Source organism: Grampus griseus (genome assembly GCF_964374135.1).
Source record: "Grampus griseus genome assembly, chromosome: 1".
In the NCBI taxonomy this organism is placed as follows: domain Eukaryota; kingdom Metazoa; phylum Chordata; class Mammalia; order Artiodactyla; family Delphinidae; genus Grampus; species Grampus griseus.
In genome coordinates this window covers 101,646,344-101,670,530 of record NC_139017.1, presented here as the reverse complement: position 1 = coordinate 101,670,530, position 24,187 = coordinate 101,646,344, and the positions used below count along the sequence as shown (strand labels likewise).

The 24,187-nt window shown below is 35.0% G+C and overlaps 2 protein-coding genes across 3 annotated transcripts in view; one reads left to right on the top strand and one right to left on the bottom strand.

Moving 5' to 3' along the window:
- Positions 1–451: 451 nt before the first annotated feature.
- TMED5 (transmembrane p24 trafficking protein 5) lies at positions 452–16,684 on the bottom strand. 2 transcript variants are annotated; one of them, XM_082659703.1, is made up of 5 exons: positions 16,251–16,364; positions 15,829–15,948; positions 10,856–10,953; positions 5,723–5,906; positions 452–3,386 (listed from the first exon to the last, which is right to left on the bottom strand). In XM_082659703.1, exons 2-5 carry the CDS (start codon positions 15,874–15,876, stop codon positions 3,168–3,170), a joined length of 549 nt encoding a protein of 182 aa, XP_082515829.1. In that variant the 5' UTR covers positions 15,877–15,948; positions 16,251–16,364; the 3' UTR covers positions 452–3,167. The 2 variants fall into 2 exon arrangements, with proteins under 2 accessions (XP_082515829.1, XP_082515828.1); XM_082659702.1 differs by lacking the exon at positions 15,829–15,948 and having other exon boundaries at positions 453–3,386; positions 16,251–16,684.
- A 2,973-nt stretch (positions 16,685–19,657) lies between these two features.
- The window catches only part of CCDC18 (coiled-coil domain containing 18), a gene marked incomplete at its 5' end in the record, with an annotated part of 115,721 nt that continues 111,191 nt past the window's right edge, over positions 19,658–24,187 (top strand). Inside the window, 3 exons of the mRNA XM_082659726.1 lie at positions 19,658–19,791; positions 20,663–20,837; positions 23,057–23,218. Coding sequence (XP_082515852.1) covers positions 19,658–19,791; positions 20,663–20,837; positions 23,057–23,218 — 471 coding nt within the window. The remainder of the gene's footprint in view (positions 19,792–20,662; positions 20,838–23,056; positions 23,219–24,187) is intronic.

Genomic DNA, 24,187 nt, shown 5'->3' with positions numbered 1-24,187 from the left:
ATACAAATGAAGAAATAGGTTCAAAGGAGTTTTGATTTCCCAAGTTCACCCAGTTAGCATATGGTCCAACGATAATGTGGACACCAGAATCCCAAATTGCGTGGGTGAAAAATTAAGATTCTGGAGCCAAATTCCAGTCCTAAACAATCAATTTCTTCAGTGGGGTAGAAGACTGGAACAAGCTTATTTAGCTTATTTAGCATCCCAGACTTTCAGAACTGATGATCTTTGCCCCTGTATTTTGAGCACCTTTTAGTTACAATGCATGTTTGGGCAACAGAAGAATAAGTACATATATAAACAAGTCTAATGCAGGGTAGAATGATATACAATAAAAAGTGCAGAGACGTATGGGTTTTCAAATGGAAGGGAGAGCACACTTGGTTAAGATGAAATCAATGAAGGCTTTAAGGATTAGACAGCATTTACAATGACTGGTAGATAAATAAGACATTCTTTGATTGTAATTTTTATTATATATACTCAGCACAGTATTCAATGCTTATTTAATACGGCTGTGTCTGTTCATAATTATAAAGCAATTTGAGCAACACTGATTGTGCATTATTACACTTCAATTGAAAAACCATTACATGCTGAACCAATATCTTTGAAATTTTCAGATAAAGAATTTTCTTTGGGAAGGCACAGAATTATAGGTACTCAATTATTGTCAATTTTAGGACATAATAATGCTTAAGAAGGATAAACATACATAGCATAAAATTACATTTCAGTTTATCATTTCAGTGCTATTTCAACCACTTATCCTCTATATCTTGACATTCACATGAAAGAATAGCAATCATTAATAATCCAAATGCAAATCATAGTGAAACTCTAGGCCTCAGTTAAATATTGTAGTATTTTAAAAGTTTATATGATTAAAAACTGAAGACAAAATAAGCTGTTAAGTGATAAATAGCTTACTCAGTTTTAGCATAATTTTAATGTCAAAACAATACTGACATTAAAAAAACCATATGAGGCAGATAAACAATATTCCTTTAGAAATATTAAAGAATTTAGTACAAATGTGCTTACAGATTTTACTTTTTGGTTAATACAGGTAACATGCTTCTTAAATAATCTCTTCTTTTCACTTTGTCTATAAAAATAAAATTGTCCTCAATATTCTTAAATTCTTTGTTTTCTAAATAAGGCCATTATTATACAGTAAGTTACTGAATCAATGGTTTAAAATCAGTGACACAAATCATATGTAGAAGGTGATGTAACAAATTTATTGTTAGGTAAAGAATCAGTACAGTACAGTAACCAGCTATACGTAAGAGGTAGAATTCTTAATCACAGTTTTATAGAAAAGATGCAGTAGTTTATATCTGTACTGTTTTATTAGCTATAGTACTTTAAGTTTGCTTCTTATTATGAGTGTATCAGAAGGGGAAAAAGGAGGGCTCTTCATAGGCAAAAATCTTATTGGCCCTTGTTTTGCATGTGTTATAGGGGCTACTCCTGGACACTTAGGAGCATTTTCTTGACCAATTAAGGTAATAATACCTTATCTCATTTTTAAAAAGCTTCAGAGTTGGGAAATCTAAACTTCTTTTCTGAAGAAGAATAGAGGGAAATATATAAGAAGGAGGGAAATATCTCTTTTTGTACCACTCTTGAGTGTAAATTATAGATGAAAGCATTCTCTCTGGATATCATTATTGCTTATTAAGAATTCCAGCAGTACTAACCCACAGAGGTTGTTCTACACTCAAGTTTATAAGTTGATTGTTTCTAACTTGTATATGTCATAAACAATATTACAAACGGGTATAACCTAAAAATTCTATTTAATTCATTAAATTATTAGTACTTGAGTAAGACAGGATGGCAGAGACTATAGGGTTATTCACATATTGAGTTTTTAAACTTCTGTGGGTTTCTAATCCTTATCTGAATGTCAAATAAAGTGATCAGAAAGGTCACTTTATGAAAGTTGTAATAAAGTTGTAATAAAAATAAAATTTATACCCAGTAGGGCTTATGTTTTGTAAAATGTACCTGAATACTTATAAATGATAATTCAAAACAGAATAAAACAATTGTAAAAAAATAAAACCCAGTTTCTTCCAGTTAACTGGAAATTAATCTCATAATTTATACTAGGATTGAGTCATTATGAGCCAATCAGATTCCAAATACTTTATTTATAGTTTAAGTGAAATTTATTTTGAAAGGATATTCTCTAAATTCTTTTATATTGAGTTTATTCTTTTCTTACTGATTTTGAGAACACAAAAGTGATATTTACTTACATTAGGTCCAGATCCTTTTAGCAGTATTTCCTTCACAACTGCTGGTATTAATGTATCATCCAAGTCAGTAAACACGTTAAAACTAACATAACACTGTTGATAATATAAAAATAAAATGATTTTCCCTCACATTTAATTTTAAAATCTATATTTTGGTTAAGGATTAGACAGAATGTATTCCTATAGAGACTGGGAGCAATCTTTATTCTTCAAAGAGAAAATCTGTCCTAATTTTAATAAGTTTGACTTAGCATTTTTAAGAATTATTCAAAATGTCAGCTTTTGGGAATGTAAGCTAGGTATATAAAACTATTTGCTATTAAAATGAAATATATTTGGTTATAAAAATCCCACATATCTGTTTTTCACAGCTATGTTTCTATTTACATTTAGGAGATACATATGTAAAAAGAGAAAAGTTGAGTCTTTGTCTTCTAAAGATATCCATGATTAGGTAATTCTCAGATGATTTATAACTTAATATATTGAAAAACTTCTACAGTTAATTTGTAATTGCCACATTTACAAAGAAACTTCTGGGTAACAATCTTTTAAAAACATAGTTCAGTGTTACATTTAGGCCCAAAGTTCATTTATTTAAATCACCTATGACATTTGCAAAATTTTTTCAAATGTAGGAAACTGCCGTTATTAATATGGCTTCATTCATTTATACCTGCAAAATACTTGTTATACACTTAAGTACAACTGGAACAATAAGATTACTTGCACAGATGAAAGTGAAGCCTTTCCTTTCACGTTAAAATTAATATTTATTTCACACTTATGGTAATGCCTGAAAACGTTTTGCAAGCAACTATTAATGGTCTTGACTGTAACAGTTTATTGCATTTTTCTGCCCCTTTTTTTGAATGTTAAGTACTCTACTTTGGAGTTTTAAGTTCTACTTTTCCTCTTATCTTCAAATAGACTCTTAAGCATATATACTTGAATGGCTGACACTACCACCATTACCACTAAATTAACCATAGACCAGAAATTTACTCTATCAAAGTTACTTTCTTGTATGTTTCGATCACGAGCTTCAAATGCTCTAAGCAGAGTTTGGATATGACCACTTTTGCTTAGTCTGGACTTGATACTGTTGATGGACTCCTGGAGATAAAAAAAAAAAATTTATTGTGAAAGAATGCTCAGTAATTTTAAGTTAATTTAAAAATGTGCTTCACAGTACTCTTACTAGTTTAATATCCAAACACAATTTTAATTAAGGGGTGGGTACTACTTAGATTACCTAAAGATCTTCATTATATAAAGTTTATGTAATAGTTCTCATGATGTATTTAAATTATTGTTTATAATTAGTTATTTTAAAAATGAACAAAGCTACTGTGAATTGAAAATAATGTGAAAATACATTTGAGTGCTATAGTGCCAGTAATTTTATATACATTATCTTCTTAGCCCTAACAACCATAAAAAATATAATCTGTTTTTAATACAAAAATGTTCCAAGATCTCATTTATAAAACAAGCTTATCAAGATGCATTCTAAGTTGCACATCTTCTGAAAAAACTTTTTATAGTAGGGTCCTGGTGAGAAGTGATTTAAAAACTATAAAAGGTTTACATGAATATAAAGTAAAGTTGAGATTCGAAATTCAAAAAGTATTGATGGCAAAAATAAGAAAATACTAGGAACAGATTTTCCTGGATAGTCACCTTGCTTAAAATCCTCATTTAAATGCAAAAAAAATACTCAAAATTGCAGACTGCTCTGCTAAACCTACAAAACTACAAAATATAATAGTTATCATATGGGCACATTTGTAAAGCAATGGTATATTTTCCAGAAGAATATGGGATTCAGATCCCCAAATAAAAAGACCATCCATAGTTCTTTTCAATATCATGACGATGATAGTCAAGTATAAAATTATTTATTCAAGTTTGCTGTTGTGATACAAATTTTGGGGTGGGGGGAGTAAACGAAAAATCTCCTGAAAGACATTTTATTTTTTTTCAAAAAAGACCAAGTATTTTAAGCCATATTTAAATCTGAACTTTCTGGTCATTTTGTTTAATTGTGAATGAAGTCAATCTCTTGAGAATGCAGTGAAGTACTAACAAAATTTACAACTACTTCTAGTTTGCTCTTGTTGGCAATATAAATTTAAAATGGGAGAATATATTAATATGATTGAGATTTAAAAAATGAGTGGGAAGAAGACTGGACTAGTTGTGAAACTATGGATACATCATTTCCATTTTAAGCCAGTTCCTTACTTATAAAATGGAATGAAAGGGGAAAGGCAGTTTGGAGCTGGACTAATGATAACTAAGTCGTCTTCTAGTTCTAAAATTCAACTAAGTTTAGTATACATATGAAATGATGAGATCAAAATTTTCATGGTAAAAATTCATGCCAATTAAGCTTAATCCTTTGTTTGTATTCACAGTGACACCAATGGAGAAGGTAAGAAAACTAGTATTTATTGTGTGCCAGACTCTGTTTAAACCATTTATATACATGCCATATCACATTTTATCCTCACAACAACTCGAGGTATTATCCCCGAGGACAATAGGAAACCAAGGCTCGGAGAGCTCAGTCACTAAGGAATTACACATATGATATGATCATTTAATTTTCTGACTTCTTAAGCTAACTGATCTACAGTATGTCTCATAATTTGATAGTTGCTTTCCTAAGAAATCTCAAAGTGATCAAAATATATTATAAAAAAAAAGTTCAGGTTATAAGGGTATTAGAGGTTATATAGTTTCAAACATGGAATAATCACATTATTTCTCCTGTAGAAAGTTCTATAACACAGGTATATACACTATTTATAAATATCACTGAGAATTCTATCATTTTATTACATCTAGCTGTGGCCGAAGGGTAATGATCTTTCTCCCCATCACTGGCAGTACTATTATTAGCAAGTAGGTTCTTATACATGCACGTTTCATTATGCATGTTTATGATAGATAGCGCATAAAGCAATTCAAGCCAAGAAGCCATAATCTAAAAGCTTTTACTCCTAAGTGTAGTGCTAGTTTCTGCTAAGTAATGCTAACAGTGTTCCCCAAATTAAGTAATATCAAATTTCATATTATAAAAACTATGGTGTGGGAAAAAATGCCTGTACATCTTAAGTGTTTACAAATTACTCAGTTTTATTATATGTGCAAGTGTTCTGCAGATCATTATTACAGTCTTCTGTTTGTGAACATTCTAAGGGAGTTCTGCAGTTAAGAGTCTGTGTCCAAATTCTAGTTCTCTCTCTCTCTGGTTCTGTGACAGAGACGTTACAAAATATCCCTAATCCATAATTTTCCTCATTGGAAAGATGGAGATAATAATCCTCATAGAATTAAGCAAGCATTAGGTGAGATAATGCAAATAAAATGCCTAGCTCAGTGCCTATCCATACTAAGGTCTCTAGATGTTAGTAATTTTTATTATTTTATTAAACCATACTGACCAGAATGTCTTCCAATTTCATATCCAACATATCTGTGCCAGTAATGTATTTCTTCCAGTCCTCTTGTTCTTGCTCCTGTTCTCCCATATTATCCAGGATTAATTCAAAGAAAATCACCTTCTCAGAAATGGTGCTGAATGTATTATCAAAGCAGAACATGTAGTCACCACCTTCAGTCTCTATCCTGTATGAAAAAGAGGACATGTCTTCAGTTATCTGTACTTCCATCTGGGATCAAAAGAAAAGACTACTGTAAAAGAGAAGGAATAACATGGTTTATAATAATTGGACAGGTTACTGATGGAAAGACTTCCTTAGTATTGAAAGACAATTTAAAATTTCTTGGGAAACCAGCAATCTGGAAATATATATTCAAGTACTTGCAACTTAGATGTGCTTGGCATTTACTCAGTAAATTGGGCAAATGAGCTTGACCTAACTTTCGGAAGAAAACAGGATTAAAAACTTAGATACATGATACCTCACAATGAACCTTAATATTTATACATTATTAAAAGTAATCTATAATGAGTTCAATTCATATGGAACTATCACTACAAACCTCCCCTTTGAGATTAATCTGTAAAGTGAGTTTTGCTTTGTTTTCAAAAGCAGTGATGGACTATCCTAAATGCTTTCTTCTAGGCCCCTTTGGATTAAGTACATCTTTGTAATAGTTTACAAAAATTAGGGATGAGTTCAGTGTCCAAGAACCAGAGTTTTACTCGCAGTGGCACTACCTTTACTGAATAAGTGCCACTCATAACAACTTATGATCTTGTCTTTACATTCAAGATAATTGACCTGGGCCGAGTTAATTTAGCAAAATAGCTTTCTGATATTTTTGTGGAGAGAAACTTTAACAAACAAAATATTGCACAGGCTAATGACATTTACTACTGCTGGCCACAAAAAACAAAGTTCAACCTGTGTTTTAGTTTTCGTTGTAACTATTCACGAAGGTTGGTCTAAATGATTTTGAACTTTGCTTATCCCCAATATGCTAGGTCGCTTAAATTTGGAGGCAGCTTATATTATTTCCTACAACCTTCTGAACAACATGTGAGTCTCATCTTTTAAGCCAATCTCCATCCTTTTCTTCCCCTTATTTCTGACTTAACTGTTGTGTTTAAGCATAAGAGATAACTACTCAGCAATGTGATTTGATTTTAGCATATATACGATAAATAAAAATAGCCAATACTTGTATACCTCTTCATAATTTACATAATGCTTTGACACATTTTATTTCTTTTAATCCTTATCATCATATTTGAAAGTAGGCATAATCGACCTTTTCAAGGTGAGTAAAAGGTTCACATAGATTAAGATACTTGCCCATGATCACACAGCCTGTTATAGGCATACATGAAGCTTGGATATCTGACTCTCAAGTTAATTGATCTTTCTACAGTACTGCTCAGAGCCTGTCTGTATTCTTTGCAGTCTCCTCAATCATGACAAACCTTTGTCTTTTGAGGATTCATTTAACTTTTGAAAGGAGCCTGAAGCAAACACTGGTATGGATACAGGGGGAACAATATTAAAAGCAACAAAACAAAATAAAATGTTGTGACCATTATGTAATATGACCTAGATGTGGGGCACCTGAGGAAAACTTTCCAATGTATTCTGATGAATGGCATCACTGATACAGTAAGCGTATAACCACCAAATGTGACTATTCACTTAGACTACGCATTCTCGATGAGGGGATACTGCCCCCTAGGGGTGAAAACTGGTTCAAGATGGGCAAAAAAAAAAAAAAAAAGCTATAATAGTATCGTGGCCCTCCAAAGCTAAATCCTATGACAACATCGTATTCCTTAGTATTTAATTTTCTCTCATGGGGCTGTCTTGGGCATATCACAAGCAGCATGAGCTCATGGAAGACACACACAATGTGTCCAGGAACACTGCTACAAAATGCTAGCAAATAGCTGTGATTGGAGGACGTTTGATTGGTTGATTGCTTGATCTAGAAGTCACAGGGCAAGAGGTGGCCTACACATGCTTAATGATACCGGTGGCTCCCTTGTGGATGTGTATGTTTGATCTTCAATTTTTGAGGTGCCTTGCATTATCTTCTATAGCCTTGTGTGATCTTCATCTTCAAAGCCAATCTTGTTTTTCTTCCCCCATTTGTGACTTACTGTTTTTGTTTAAGCATAAGAGATAACTACTCAGCGATGTGATTGGCTTTTAGCATATATACTATAAATAAAAATAGTCAACACTTGTATATTCCTTCATAATTTACACAATGCTTTCATACATTTTATCTCTTAATCTTTGCATTTTTGGGGGAAGATTTGAATAAAGCTAGTTTATATTTTATTATTTAATTTTACAAAGGTTATTCAACCCATCACCAATTATGCCAAACACTGGGGAAAAAAGTCAATAATATCTCAATGACCACTGAGTAGCTAAAGTTATTTTCCCACATCAAGCAAAAGTTAAAAGTTAAGGTAACTAAAAGTACTTTTTAAGAAGTTAATGTAATTTTTTTAATCATTCTACTTTTCTTGAAAAATATTTGGAATGATTTAAAAAATTTCAATTACATTGCTATTATGTGTATAAATTGCTAATTTGCATGTGTAGTGGACACAATGTATGATAAATTATATTAAAAGTTATTCAGAAAATATAAAGTTAAATTTAATGTTAATAACTTTTTAATCTAACTTTTAATTTTGTTTAGTCTTAATTTTATTTAACCCAACTTTATTTAGTCATTCTTAACCCTGAATTGGATAAAAAGGGTAAGCTTTGTACCTATTCTTTTTATATATAAAGCACAGATATACATAGAGTTAAAAAAAAAAGGGGGCATGTAGTATATCTTCGGTATTAAAATTTCATGGCGGATGATGAGGAAAAAAATGCCTAAAAAAGGTTGTATGGGGACAGGAGTAAAAATGAAAAAAAATTGAGAAGCACTGACTCAGATGTATGAGCTTCAACATGTGTATACAAAAAAAAGATGTTTATTACTTTGTAGTCATTCCTATATTAATTTCTAAATTTGTGTTGACTACCTTTAGTAGAAAGGAATATTATTACTACAAATGATATAAAATATTATCCAAATAAAAGCATATAGAGTAAATTTTCCTTTCAAGTAGAAAAAGAATTAGCATAAGTAGTCCAAAATTAATGTTATGGTGTGAGTTAAGGTAATATTAATTCAGTGGTCTAGAAAAATGCTTTTATATATGACAGTACTGGACAAATAGGTATTGAGCAGTTTAAGGTGCTGTCTGGAGACATTTTTACTAACCCTGACTTCTGGAAGGATAGCACTTGTTTTAAAATTTAATTTAAGAAAAAAACTGTTTTGGTGGTATAACTGAGATTTTAGTTGCCTTTAAAAAGTTAATATAGCTAAAGATAAATTTTTGTTTAAATCTAATTTTTAGAAAGTAGATTTGTAAATCTGGTGTAGTGATTAGGAGTGAATTGGACTGACTGGTCTTAAATCCTGGCTTTGCTGTTCATTAGCTGTGTAACCTTCAGCAACGTACTTAACTGCTCTATGCCTCAATTTCTTCATTGGTAAGATGATAATAATATCATGTACCTCATAGGACTGTGGGGAAGGAAGAATTAAAAAAAAATTAATACATGTAAAGTGCATATTAGAACTGTGACCTGGCACATCAAAAGAACTCAATAAATGTGAACTCTTATAAACTCTTTCTTTTCTCCCAATGGTTTAATGAGAGGTAATTCTATGCAAGAAAGCAATAAGATACCTTTTTTCCCCTAACAGTTAATTTTAATTTATCTCTAAATGAAAGCAGAAAATTGGAGAGAAATTAAAATTGACAGAAATTCTATACATTTTCTATATTCTGAAATTTAAAGGTGAACTACATTTTTAGTTCTTGTTCATACACCTATCAAAGAGAAAGCATAGTTAATTCTGGTATATCAATCTTAACTGACTTTTTAAATTACCACTTCTGATTTTATTTATCAATAGTTTATGCAAATTATTTTTAGAGCTCTGTATAGGTAAGACCATTTTCAAAAGCACTTAAAAAATTATGGTTGAAACATTTTCCCCACCTTGTTCACTCATACATGTATTCAATATTTACTGAGTATCAATTACATGGCAGGTACTTTGGTTAACAAAGGCCAATGATTATAAATAGCTAGTACTTACATAGTGCTATGTGCCAGAGATGTTCTAAGCATTGTATGGTAGAAAGCAAGAATTTGGGTTCATCCTGCCTCCTCCTCTTAATAAATGTGTATCCCTGCAGACTTACTTAATTTCCCTGAGCCTCCTTGTCTGTAAAATGGGAATTGGGAAATCAAAGAATCTATCTCTCACAGTGGGTTGGAATGATTAATTTAGAAGCATATAAAATGCAAAGTCTAGTTTATGGCAAATATTAAACATTCTATATTTGATCTTATTCCTATATACTCACAGTTTAAACACGATAACAATACTGAGTAAACAAAGTGCTGCAGTAAAATAATAGAATGAAATAAGGAAATACCAGTGAGATATGAAAAAAGAGAAATGAGATATAAGAGATACAATATATGGGCTTTTATCAAACTCTAAACTCAGAGTTATAAAAAGTATTTTATTTCTATATGGTTTCCTATGGTCAGATCTTTTACTTTCAGATCTTCTAATTATCTAAAAAGAATGAGGTTCGAGTAAAATAAAAATTTACACAAACACAAAGATGTATTACTGTACTGTTGTTTTAAGAAAACAATGGGCAAAAATGATATAGCCAGTAGTTCAAGAAACTTTAAGATATATACCTGGAACAGTAACTTATAGTTAAAATAGAAAAAGCCTGTGCTAGCCAGAAGGGCAGGTTTAAAATGCCACAATAGATTGAATGCAGTACCTATGGTATACTCATTAACCAAAGCAAAAAACAAAAAAAACCAAAAACTTAGTCAAGATCAAAAGAAAATGCCTAAACAAAAAGATAAGATTAATGAACGACATTTTAGTTTAAGATAGATCACTAACAAGGACTGTTTAAAATGTTCATATGGAATCATTTAATGCTGACATTTAGTATCAAATGTGCTAATTTTCCTGTGCCCACTGGTATTCAGATCAAGGAACCCAACTAAGAGATTACTTACGTGTGAACTCCATCTGATTTTCTTTGTTCAAAAACTAAGGTTCTTCCTTTTGGAGAGGCAAGATGGAAATCAATATCTAATCCTGCTCCATCTAAAACCTGTAGGAAGGCATAGAAGAGAAGAGCACATTTTACAAATTCTAAAAATAAAAAGCTATATTAAGTAGATCATATGAGGAAAAGATTTCATTTCTAAACCTAGAGGGGTAAGAAAGTGAAAAGACTCATGTTAGGGCTAAAAAGGAGCAGAAAGACCATTTGGTTCAATTCCATTCATTTTTGGAACTTGTCCCTTTCTTGCTAATTCCTGTTGCCATCACTTAAATTTAGGTCTTACGGGTATTACTGAAATAATCTTCTTAAAACAGAGGCCCTGTAGAGTAGAAACACAGAAGGTAGTTCAGTTGGTATACCCTTTTCCTTGGGCAATTTAGGGCTTGCTATGTAACTTTTCTGAGTTTGTTTCCTCCTCAATAAAATAATAACTAGCTACTTCTTAGCCTGGAACTCAAGGCCTCTATGATCTGATTCCAACTGACTTTTTCAAGCAATACCTATTATTTCCCAATATGAACTATATATTCCAAGCAGGCCATTTACTTATTGGCCAAAGAATAAGTACAGGAAACAGGAAAGTACCTGTTCCTTTACAATCTCAAAATGTCCCAATGATGATGATGATAATGATGATAATGATGATGGCAGCTAACAATTACATTTTATGCCACACATTGTTTTAAGTGCTTTATGTGGATTTATTCCTCACAACAACTCTAAAAGGAAGGTTCTATTATTTTCATTTTAGCCTAAAAAAACAAAACCCACAGAAAACAGGCACAGAGAAGGTTGCCTAAGGTGATATGGTAAATAACTGGCATGGTCAAAATTTGAACTCAGCCATCTGCCTTCAGAGGCTACTCTTTTTCTTGTATAACTCCATTTTATTTTTCTTGGTGGCTTTAATGGAATGATAGATTACCTATTCTTGTGCTGTACTTACTGATCAACAGAACTGGTTTCAAATGGCTAGCTAAATATACATAGTTTTTTTCTTCTTTAAATCCCAATGAAATGAAGAAAACATAACGATATAAATAATCTATTTATATAGATTGGAAATCTAGGAAAGCTGTTAAAGGATTTGAAGAGTAAGGAATTTCTGGAAGATATTCCACTGAGCAAAGAATACATCTAGCTACCAATATCTATCAATCTCAAAATTCTCAAAACAGACTAGAGAGACACCAAATATTTGTTGAAACTGATGCCCTCTCTTTCATGTTATTGGTTTTTCTCATAGGATCAAATTCTGAAAAAATAATGTAAACAGACTTAAAAATATGTTTTCTCAGATAAATGTAATATACATCCTCAGAGAAATTCAAGAATGTAAAAATCTACAGAAAATGAAGATGCTGATATGAAAAAGTTCTTAGAAAAACCAAAAATGTGATTGCCCAAATAAAGCTTTAGCAAATGTAATGACAGCAGAATGGGCATGGATGGAGACTAAAAATCAGAGAACTAAAAGGAGCCAAGGAATTCTCACAACAAGGTGAAAAAGTATAGATGAAAAGTATGAGGGAAATGGTAAGAACTTTATGAAGGACAGAGCTAAAGATTTCAAATACCCACCTAATAAAGCATTTCAAAAAGAGAGAACCAAGAGAAATGGAGAGGAAGTTATCAAATAAGAGAATAAAAAGTTCTGCTCCAAAAGATAAAAATCTTTAGACTGCAAGAGTCTAATAGATGTGAAGCAGGATAAATGAAAAAAGATCCAAAAATCCTAGTGACTTTTCCAAAGGATTTAAAAAGAACCTAGAAACTTCCAAAGAGTAGTAGTAGAGAACTACAAAATAACAAGAACTGGGATGGCATCAGCATTCTTGCATATATACACAAGGGAGCCATGTCTTCAATTTTTCCAAGTAAAAAATTATATTTACTGAAGAGAAAGCAAAAGGTAAAGCCATTTTCAGATATCCAAGGACTCAAAGCGTTCTGAAAGAATTACTCAAGGTTCTCCTCCAAAAACCAAAAACCATATCATTAAATCAAAAAGTAAGTAATGTGACAAAACTAAGCAAAGACTTCAGTAAAACAAAAGATATTATTGGTAGTGACTGTCAGGCTTAATGAAATCATTAAAAATGGTATTTAAAAATACAGAAGCTGGGCTTCCCTGGTGGTGCAGTGGTTAGGAGTCCGCCTGCCGTTGCAGGGGACGCGGGTTCGTGCCCCGGTCCGGGAGGATCCCACGTGCCGCGGAGCGGCTGGGCCCGTGAGCCATGGCCGCTGAGCCTGGGTGTCCGGAGCCTGTGCTCCGCAACGGAAGAGGCCACAACACTGAGAGGCCCACGCACCGCAAAAATAAATAAATAAATAAAAAAAAATACAGAATCTAATTTTAAAATATACAAAATATCTATCTAAAATATAAAATAAAACAATACCATAAATCTAAAACTAAACTTCCCAGTGACTTCAATGGATCATGATGGACGAGTCCCACTTTCACCTTTCTGTCATAGTCTTCCAGTCCCTCAAAGGTGTGTTCTTCAGTCTTCTTCCTCAAAGCCTTGGATTGCCACATGCTGTTCTTTTTATCCATCACCTTGCTCCACCCCCTTATCCCTAGTAAGCCTGATTCTTCTACAGATCTGAACTCCACTTCTTCTGGGATGTCTTCTCTCAATTCCCACTGTGAAATCAAGTCCTTCTATTAAACACTCTCACAGCTTATGCACTTCACTTCATAGCACTTATTAGAGTTCTAATATCACACTTATTTGTGTAATAATTTGATTAATGTCTATCCTCTTAACTAGACTGCATGAGTGCACGGACTATATTTTTACTCACCATTGTATCTGTAGTATCTAGCATAAAGCTTACACAAATTAAGCACTCAACGATTTAAAAATTTAAATGAATGATCTATTCATAAGATATATATATTGACACTTCAAAATTTCAAGAACTTAATATATTGTGGGGCTGGTCAATTATCCTAAAAGTGTCCTCTTAAACCCAAAATGTGTGAAACGGTTAAAATTTTTCGATATGTCACAGTAAGCCAAGGGCAATGTCTAGAAAGTCTGTTCCCTGACATTTTAAAAACTAAGACAAAACCCAGTAGCTTGTAGTTATTGGAAAATTAATCACAGAGCTGGAAAATGCAGACAAAGGGTTGAAGATGATTTCTACCCTTTAAACCCTTCTAACATTGTCTAGGACTACAGACATTTAATGATTTTACTTCTTTCCTCAATCAAAACAAATTGTTTAGGCAGAATGCTTTAGGGGAATAGTCCCTTTGAGTGATTAAAGATGCAAAGTATAAAGCTAAGCCATACCACCTATATAAATCTAGAAGTGTAAACGTAAAAAAACTAACATATATTGAACATTTACTATGTGTCAGGGATGGTATATGAACACTTATTAACTAATTGTTTCAAATCAACTCTTACTATTATTTTCTCTATTTTAAAAGTATGGGGTTAAGTAACTTGCTCAAGATCACACAGGTAGTAAGTGCCAGAGTCAGGATTTCAGCCCAGGCATTTTTTTCCTACAGCTGGAGCTCTCAATCATAAGAGGTCAGTAGTTTAAAATAGATTTCTCTCCTAATACCTCAGTAAATACTGATGAATTTTGAACAATAAAAATTGTTTTCTTATCTAGACTATTTCTCTAACCCCATTTGGTTTCCTTACCTCTAATTTTGCCCTCTTTAAATCCATCTTCCACACTGTAAAACATTTTTGACAGTTACCACACTACTTAATCTTCAATGGCCCTTATACAGACAAAGGTCAGAGCTACTCAGCATGGCACACAAGCTAAGATTCATGATCCACGATCCAGCCTCTTGACCTCTCCAACCTCTTTCTTCTACTCCCACCCTAGACTTTATAGTCTTAAAGGTCCATCGAAAACTCAGCACTTCTAGCGTCCACTACATATTGCCCACTGCTAGAACACTAACACTATGCATTTTCAGAACTGTCTATTCATTCTGATCCTTTTCCTGAAATGCCCCTTCTTCCTGGCATTCCTGTTTCACCTAAGCATCTTTCTAGATTCCAATTTATTTTCTCCAGGAATTCTTTTCTGATACCCCAGAGAAGAAGCCCTCCTCCAACAGCATCTAACCATACTTCATTGAAATTAGTTGTTTATGAGCCAGTAACCTTTAAATATTAAGATCCTTGAAAAGGGTTCTTTCTGTTGTTTGTCCCTTCCCCCGTGTCCTTGTCTCTACTTCTCCATTACTGGCACATGGTAACTTCAGTAAATGAACTTTTGAACTGGACTGGAAATCAAGAAATGCTGAGCTCCTGCCTCAGTGTTGCTCATTAACTGTGTGACTTTAGATACTTTACTCTTTATGCTTATCCTATGCATCTATAAATAATCTAATTCTAAAGTTCCTTCAGAGGAAAATTCTAAATAACTTCATTTTGCTCTATATGTGACAGTACCTGTTATTGAAAAAGATTCTCTACATCAACTATAAAAAATTAACATCTGATTAAAAATTAGGTAACTTGTAAAAAAATTGAGAGATGAACCACACCAAGGCATCTTTTTTTTTCCCCCCCAGTGCTACTTAGAAACATCGAAATTTGCTGTATTGGAGCTTACAAGACTTCTTCTAAGAAATCACCCTCTACCAGAATGACCACATAAATTAAGGCAATTCCCTATAATATTACGCAGGTACTAAAAAGAAAACAATGATATGGGAGAAACGCTTAGAATGCTGAAAGAAAGATGACAAAGTTTTAATATACAGTTAGATCTTATTTGGTTTTTAAATAAGGGGTATATAACTGAGAAGGAAATGTACCATTAAACACATCAATAGCCCCTTTCAAAATATTCCGAAATAGGATTTAGTGATAATCACATGGTCACAGTTCAAAAATCCTTAACTGAAGCAATGACAGTATAGATTTACAATACCGGAATTGAGTGAGGGTGGTGGGGGTGATTAACGCCAAGTGTCATCATCTCGTCCAATGATTAAGGAGAACGTGTATTAGGCCTGTATTGTGAAATTCCCAGTATTGAAGCGTGTACTGGCTAGAAAAGACACAGGTGAATTATGAAACAAAGAGAAAAACCACCGACATCACCAGAGCTGGCCTCTTTCCGACCGGAGGAAAGGGGAGGGGTGGGGGTAGTCAATTCCAGGTCCCGCCTAACTTCTCGGTCCCCAACCCCGGGGAGAGCCTCGCCTCGCGTGCTGGCGCGGAGCTGGCCTCTTCCGGGCAGCCCTCGCCTCTTCAGCACCCCTGTCATCCACAAGAAGTTTCTAAGCCGGTGAGAGGCGACGACGTGCAGCTAGGCTAAAGGAAGGAGGCTGGCTCAACCTCTGCACTTACTTGGTACTCGATCTCCAGCGAGGCCTTCAGGGGCATGGGCTGGTAGAAACACTCCTTCTGGCCGGCCGGAAGAGTGAAAGTGAAGTCGCTGTCTAAGGAGGGCGTGAAGCCGGCCGCCCCAGGCAGCAGCTGAGAGGCCAAGAGGACCACCGGGAAGGGCAGCCAGATCTTGTCGCCCATCCCTGCCTGGGCGATCTCGGGCTGGAAAAGGCGTGGGAGGCGTGGGTTATAGGCGCCTATGCTCCGCTTTTCCTCCCTGGACTCCTCGTGGTTGGCAGGGAAACCTGGAACCTGAAGAAACTCCAGGTGAAGGCCGGGGCGGACGGGCGTTTCTCAGAAGGGAAAACGCCGGCCTACAAAGGGTAGGGACTGAGGGCGGAGCCAGCAGTCCCTTTCCACACCCTCCCGGGTCTTGGCTCCCTCAGGCCCCGCGTGAGCGCGCCCGCTCGATACCCAGACGGCCGCAGCTTCTCATGGCGTCCCTCACACCAATGGGCGTCTTGGCGGTAATTGTGGGAAATGTAGTTCCGGGTGGGCAGGCTCGGACGCGCTCGCAGACCACAATCCCCAACAGGCCCCGCGCGTCCGGCGTCGCTTCACGCAGAGTCTTCGCGGGGGGCGGGGCTGCGGCGGGGCGGGGCGTCCCCAACGGCTCCCGCGGCGGTTTGACCTCGGGCCATCTGGGGTTCGCTAGTTTCCTGCGTGGTGTGTCTGGGGTTCCACGCTTGGGGTCCGGCAGAGGGTCCGAAGTTTCCGAACGCAGCGGAGAGCGCGGCGTGCGCCGTCGTCGGTGGGTCTCTCTCACAACTATGACTTGGGTGGTGAGCGACTGCCCCTGGAGGGTGGAAACCCGCCTACCTGAAGGAGTTTTGTTCCTTTCCCTGTCGGTATGCTTGGATGCGTTTCGTCTGGTCCTCGCCCTCGCTGCGCACGCTGCTCTGCAGGGTTGTATTTTAGTTGACGAAAAACCGGAAAGGAAGCTGTCATGTTTTCCTCCACTTCTTCCAGATAAACGAAGGGCCAATTCTGTCAAATTGAGCGTTCTTGGTACAAGACAGTACTATATAAAGCCATGACCTCCTTCCAAAATGAGGAATACTTTTCGACTACAGCCCATCTTTTTACATACAGGGAGTATAATGAACACTTGTTTTTCGGTGTGATGGGTGTGCGTGTGTATACCTACAAAAGCATTGTTACTAGGGCAAAAAGAAGGCAGGACCTGTCTGTAGCCGGATGTGCTTTTCCACGTATGTACAGGCAATGAAGCTAGACTTCATAACTAGTGTCAGTTGAAGGGAGGAGGAATCTTTATTTAATTAATTAATTAATTTATTTAAAATAAATGGCCGCACCTCATGGCAGGCGGGTATCGCTGGCAGGTATCCATCCTGCGCCCCCTGCAGTAGAAGCGCAGAGTCTTAATCACTGGACTGCCGGGGAAGTCCCAGGAATCTTTTTTTAAAGATAATAAATGGCCTACTAGGAAAATGAAAATATGTTTGCATAGCAAACGTTTTCATTGATACTTCAGAAGGGTTAGAGAATTCTTACATGAAAATATACAGAAGATGTTGGACATAAACCTGATTTAGTCGAAACAATGTCGAATGGCATTTTAGAATTTGCCTGAATGTTCGTAACCCTTTTTTCTTTCACCATCCTGTAGGGAACTAGAGATGTTGCAAAGAAAGCAGAATGGGGACCTTAACCATTGACTTGTGTTTGGGAGAGTCTTCTTATTTAAGCAGAAGCAAATTTGTGGAAACAAAAGAGGAAAGAGGATAGAAACATTTTCTCTACTAAGATTCCATAGCGTCTCATTTAATTTCCTGCCAGTTTCTTCCAATAAGGTGAGAGTTTTCTTTTTAATCTTCCTCCCTACATCTGAGAAATTTTGAGTGTGGAATGAATTTGTCATATTATTTTAGCTAGGTGAGGGGAAGGAAGGGCAGTTTAGTAATCATTTATTCATTGAAAATGTTGAGTTTCACTAAGTGCCTTATAGTCCTGAAAATAATACACAGGACTCCTAACCTTTTGGAGCTTGAGATGTGGTCAGAATTCTAGAAGGGTGATGAAAGAGATGCTACAATGACAAAGGTAAATAGTATCTGAAAGAGGAATGTAATTTTAAGATTATGCAAGAAGATGTATAGGAGTAGTAGAGATTATAAAGCCTTCATCTTAATTGTATTATTAATTCATGATAATTATGTATATTAATTAACAGTAAAAGGCGGTACTTTATCATGATTTTTTATGTGCAAAGCTACTTAGTAGAGAATTTCACAACCCTTGAGATACCGATCAGTTGAAGAAACAAAAGCTTTTCTTCATATATTTCTGTGAGTTAACCTGCTAAAAGTCACTTTGATCTCTGTGGTTGTGATGTGAATGTGAGTGTGTGGTTTTAAATTTTCTAACCATGGCGAATGGGAGATGGGGATAAGCTTTCTGTGATAATAAATTACCTTTAAGAAAATATGAGGCCTTCCCTGGTGGCGCAGTGGTTAAGAATCCACCTGCCAATGCAGGGGACACGGGTTCAAGCCCTGGTCCGGGAAGATCCCGCATGCCACGGAGCAGCTAAGCCCGTGTGCCACAGCTACTGAGCCTGTGTGCCACAACTACTGAGGCCGTGAGCCACAACTACTGAGCCCATGTGCCACAACTACTAAAGCCCGTGCGCCTAGAGCCCATGCTCTGCAACAAGAGAAGCCACTGCAGTGAGAAGCCTGTGCACCGCAATGAAGGGTAGCCCCCGCTTGCAACTAGAGAAAGCCCATGCAGCAACAAAGACCCAACGCAGCCAAAAAAAAAAAAAAAAAGAAAAAAAAAGAAAATATGAATGACTGTAATGATACCAGTTTTGTCAGATGTTCACAGCTGTAACATGATTATGTAAGTTTGAACACTTCATATTGAAAATCTATAATAAATAAGAAAACTACAGTGAGACATAATTGAAAGATCTTTGGATCCTGATGACCTAGGTTCAAATATTGGTTCCACCATTTACAGTTTGTGTGACCTTGAGCAAGTTATTTGTCTCATTCTTAGTTTCTTCATCTTTAACATGGAATAAAAACACTTAGTCTACACAATTGTTAGAAGATTAAAGATGCTTAGAAAAGGGGAACTTTAATAACTAGTCCCTGGCTATAATGAAAAATTGATTCACTGAAATTCTGTTGAACTTTCCATTATAGCTTAACACGCTGAGAAATTCATTGTTGCTGGGTGTTTTGTTTCATTTTGCTTTGTTTTAAATTAACCATGAAAGATTTCACAACATTTGAAATAGAAAAATAATGAGTTAAAATTTACTTAGTGTGAGAGTATTTTGACTGACACCACAGATTCTTTCAGGCAAGGTATAAGAAATTCATTTCTTTTTTTAGGAAATGGAGTCTAGTTCCTCAGACTACTATAATAAAGACAATGAAGAAGAAAGTTTGCTGGCAAATGTTGCTTCCTTAAGACGTGAACTGAAGATAACAGAATGGAGTTTGCGGAGTTTAGGGGAAGAGTTATCTAGGTGAGTGAGTAAAATTACATGTACAATTCTGAGTAGGACTTTAATTTATGAATGTAAAATGTGTGAATATCATTATTATATGATGTGTTTCTGATGTGTCCAGAGTAGAGAATAATGTTCTATAATTAAAAAAAAATAATTTGAGTATAACTTTCAGTTTAGGAAAAAGAACTATTAGAGAAGCAGTTACATATTAAGACCTTTAATATATTAGGACTCAGTCCCTGGTGGCACAGTGGTTAAGACTTCGCCTGCCAATGCAGGAGACACGGGTTCAGGCCCTGGTCCGGGAAGATCCCATATGCCGTGGAGTAACTAAGCCCATGCACCACAAATTTTGAGCCTGTGCTCTAGAGCCAACGAGCCACAACTACTGAGCCTGCGTGCCACAACTACTGAAGCCTGCACGCCTAGAGCCTGTGCTCCGCAACAAGAGAAGCCACCACAATGAGAAGCCCGTGCACCGCAACGAAGAGTAGCCCCCGCTCACCACAACTAGAGAAAGCCCGTGCGCAGCAACGAAGACCCAGCGCAGCCAAAAATAAAAATAAATAAATAAAATTTAAAGAATATATTAGGACTCAGAGTATAAAATATATGTGTAGGCTTAATTAATCTTTTATTATTATGGCTGTTTTTTGAATCTTAAGTAATCCTAGCATAGAGGCTCCAGAAACATAGATTGCTAGTTTAAAACTAATTATGGTTTATTTAAAAATTTAGTTGAAATGCCTTAAGTTCATTTCTGGAATCTGATTTTCAGCAACATTTCAGGTGCTTTTCTTTCGGTTTTCTTATTTAATGTATAGAAATTTAGAGTGAATACTTAAAGTACCTAAGAACTAAAATGTATTTTTTCTTTTTTTTCTAGTGTTAGCCCACGTGAAAATTCTGGTTATGCCTCTAATCTCTCAAGGTCTGAAAGGCTCGTTCTGGAAGATCTTTCTCAGCCTAGCCAGCTTGGACTTTTGAATTACTCACCTTATAAAAAAGTTTGTAAAATGCCCAATAGTGGTACTGATTTTCAAAAAAAGCCAAGAGATAAGGTTATTATTTTTAGACCTGCCTACTTAAAAGTAGTTTTAGTTTTAGACCTGTCTACTTAAAATGCTTTTTCTTTGAATTCTTTCTTCAAATACCTTATTCATGTTTTCCATAGTTTTTAGTACTCCAGACTCTTTGAATTTAAATATAATGGTTCTTGTTCTGTCCTAACAAGAGAGCAGTTATTTTGGTGTATTACTCTATTTTAAAACTTCTATATTTATTACCTTTTTGCAGTTAATCTTGTTTTCTCAAGTAAATTGTAACCCCCTTGATTTTAGTACTGTACCATGTACGTAATAGGTAAGCATGGCTTATTAAGTGGTTAAAGTGTACTTACTGTTTAGCCTGGATCAGGTGTTCCATTCATTATCTCTAAATTTTGTGGATGATTTTAGACATCTTTCCTGGTCTTGAACTCACTCTCCCTCTTTTTTATTTGGCCGTATTATCTATCTCCCTATGTATACTCCTCTTCCTTACTCAACCCTTTTATCTCTTTTTCCACTCTCTTCCTCCTATTTTTTATTACCCCATTGACAGCATGCATATATACATATGGTTGCATATGTACATCGTACTCTTTCTTGATAAAAATTTCCTCTTCCCACCTCAGAAAGCCAGCAGTTGAGAGATTTTCTTTTTGTAAGGAAGCTGTTTGATGAAGCTATCTGAGCCTACATTTTAGAAAATGAATTCAAATTCCATGTCTACAAAGATTATGTAATTTTGGGAAATTTGATCTCTACCCTAATTCAAATTGCTGATTGTTTTTATTATATATAAAAACATTGAAATCATTGTGTTTTACCCTAAGCAGAATCACAGGTTACATGACAAATCAGAGGGGGAAAAATATTGGTAATGCTTATTAAAGATAAAGGGCTAATCTCTTTGATATGTAAAAAGCTCCTAGAAATAAGGAAAAATCATCAACCCAATGGAAATATGGGCAAAAGACATGAATGGAAAAGGAAATTAAAACAAATAAAAAGATGTTCAATCTCAGTCACAATAAGAGAAATTCACTACCAGAATATTAAACATCCAGATATTTGACACTATTTTGTTGGTGATATTAGGGGGAAATAGGCATTCTCATACATTGCTGGTAGAAATGCAAAGTGATACAACCTCAGTGGAGAGGCATTTGGTAATATTTACCAAAACCACAAATGCGTTTACCCTTAACTTGGAAATCCCATTTCTGGAAAAGTACCTGTATAAGTACAAAACAAGGCATTGTTTGTCATAACAGAAGACTAGAAGTATCTCATTTGTCTAGTTGGTTGAATAAGCATGCAATAGAAACTGCAGCTAAGGGGGTTAAAAAAAAAAAAAAGAATAGGAGTTTCTCAGTGAATTGATTGTGGAGGGATTGCCAGGATATGTTGTTCAAGTGAAAAATGCAAGGTGCAGAATAACATACATACTCTTCTGGTTTTGTATTAGGAGCTATTGGGGGCGGGGTGGGTAATTTGTATTGCTTGTATATGCGTATGGAAACACTAGAAGACTAGGTTTAAGATCCTAACTTAATTAATGACTCTCCTATATAAGGAGTTTCCTATTTTTTGCTGATTGATGTTATATAAAAATTTATAAACAAGAAACTTGTAAAAATGGTTACCTATCTACTAAAGATGGGAATGATACTTCTGTATGTACTTTTTAAAAATATATAATTCTGACTCTGAATTGCATAAATATATTATTCAAAAAAATAAAATTAAATGTTTTGAAAACCTCAACTCCCATGAAAATTAAAATAATTTATTGTAAAATATATATTCAAAAGAGTATAATAGAAATATACAAACGGTTAAATAATAATTTATCCATTTTGTTGTTTGTGGGCATTTCATTTCTTATCATTTTTATGTCTTTAATCTTCAGGTGCAAAAGTGTAAAAGTTTCTATCAGATTTATACCCAGGAGTAGTATTGTTGAGTCTTAGCATGTTCAGCTTTACTGGATAATACCAAGAACTTTTCCAAAGTATACCACTGTTTTCCAGGCTGAACTTATTTATGTACATGTTCACCAGCAGTGGAGGAGAGAGTGCTGATTGTCTCATATCCTCACCAACACTGACTGAATATCTTAACCCATTTTTCTGAGCTACTTAGTCATTTTATTGATAATTGTTCATTATTTCCATTAATTACATGTAATGCTTAATGAAATAATTCAAAATAAATTGTTCTTTTTCATTTTTCAGATGTCTTTTTCATCTTCTACCCCTGTGGATCAGGAAATCAAAAGTCTTCGAGAGAAACTTACTAATCTTAGGCAACAGAATGCTTGTTTGGTCTCACAGAATCATTCTTTAATGACTAAAATAGAGTCTGTCCACTTTGAATTGACACAGTCAAGAGCAAAAGTATGTTTCTTGAAGTGGTGACTATGCCAACAGAAAATAATTGTAATCATCTTAAGATTTATAATTGGAAAATATTCCTTGTATTGCCTTAATGTGTTATGTATAATAATTTTTATTATGATATAGTATCAACATGTTATAGAATCAATTTTATGTGAATTTAATATCTGAAAATTATTTAGGGGAACTTGTATAGCCTATGCATTTAGATAATTCAGAACTTCTTAAAATCTTAAGATTATCAATTTGTGTGGTTTTACTTTGTGTACAAAGGAAATATATAGCTTACTTATCTTTCTTCTTAAAATAATACATTCTCATTGCTGAAAACTTCAAAAATAGAGAAAAGAAAAGGGAGAAAGATAACCCAGTTTCCACCATCTAGAAACTGCTTTTATTGGTTTATTACATAGTTAAATATTACATGTTTGAATAGTTTTTTTTTCCTGGAATTGTATTATACTTCTTACATAGTCTAAGCAGTTTTGGATGCATTTACGTAGCTTTTCCAACAATCATTTTTAATATGACTTCTTTTTTTTAATATTTATTTTATTTATTTATTTATTTTCCTTATTTTTTTTTGGCTGCATCAGGTCTTTGTGGCACACGGGATCTTTGTTGAGGCATGCGGGATCTTTTTGTTACGGTACATGGTCTGCTTGGGTTTCTGTCTAGTTGTGGTGCTTGGGCTTCTCTCTGGTTATAGCACGTGGGGCTCCAGGGTGCATGGGCTCTGTAGTTTGTGGCATACGGGCTCTCTTGTTGAGGCGCACAAGCTCAATAGTTGTGGTGCACGGGCTTAGTTGCCCTGCGGCATGTGGGATCTTAGTTCCCCAACCAGGGATCGAACCTGTGTCCCCTGTGTTGGAAGGCGGATTCTTTACCACTAGACCACCAAGGAAGTCCCCAACAATCATTTTTTATGGTAGTATTATGTTTCCTTATGTGAGTATACCATAATTTAAT

What these genes read in the sequence shown, in the direction of transcription:
- TMED5 (XM_082659702.1), bottom strand. Translation starts at nt 16,430, where the DNA reads ATGGGCGACAAGATCTGGCTGCCCTTCCCGGTGGTCCTCTTGGCCTCT. An exon ending in AAATCAGATGGAGTTCACAC is followed by an intron (nt 5,907 to 10,855) that starts GTAAGTAATCTC and finishes TTTTTCATACAG; the next exon opens with GATAGAGACTGAAGGTGGTG. An exon ending in TGAAATTGGAAGACATTCTG is followed by an intron (nt 3,387 to 5,722) that starts GTCAGTATGGTT and finishes TTTTATCTCCAG; the next exon opens with GAGTCCATCAACAGTATCAA.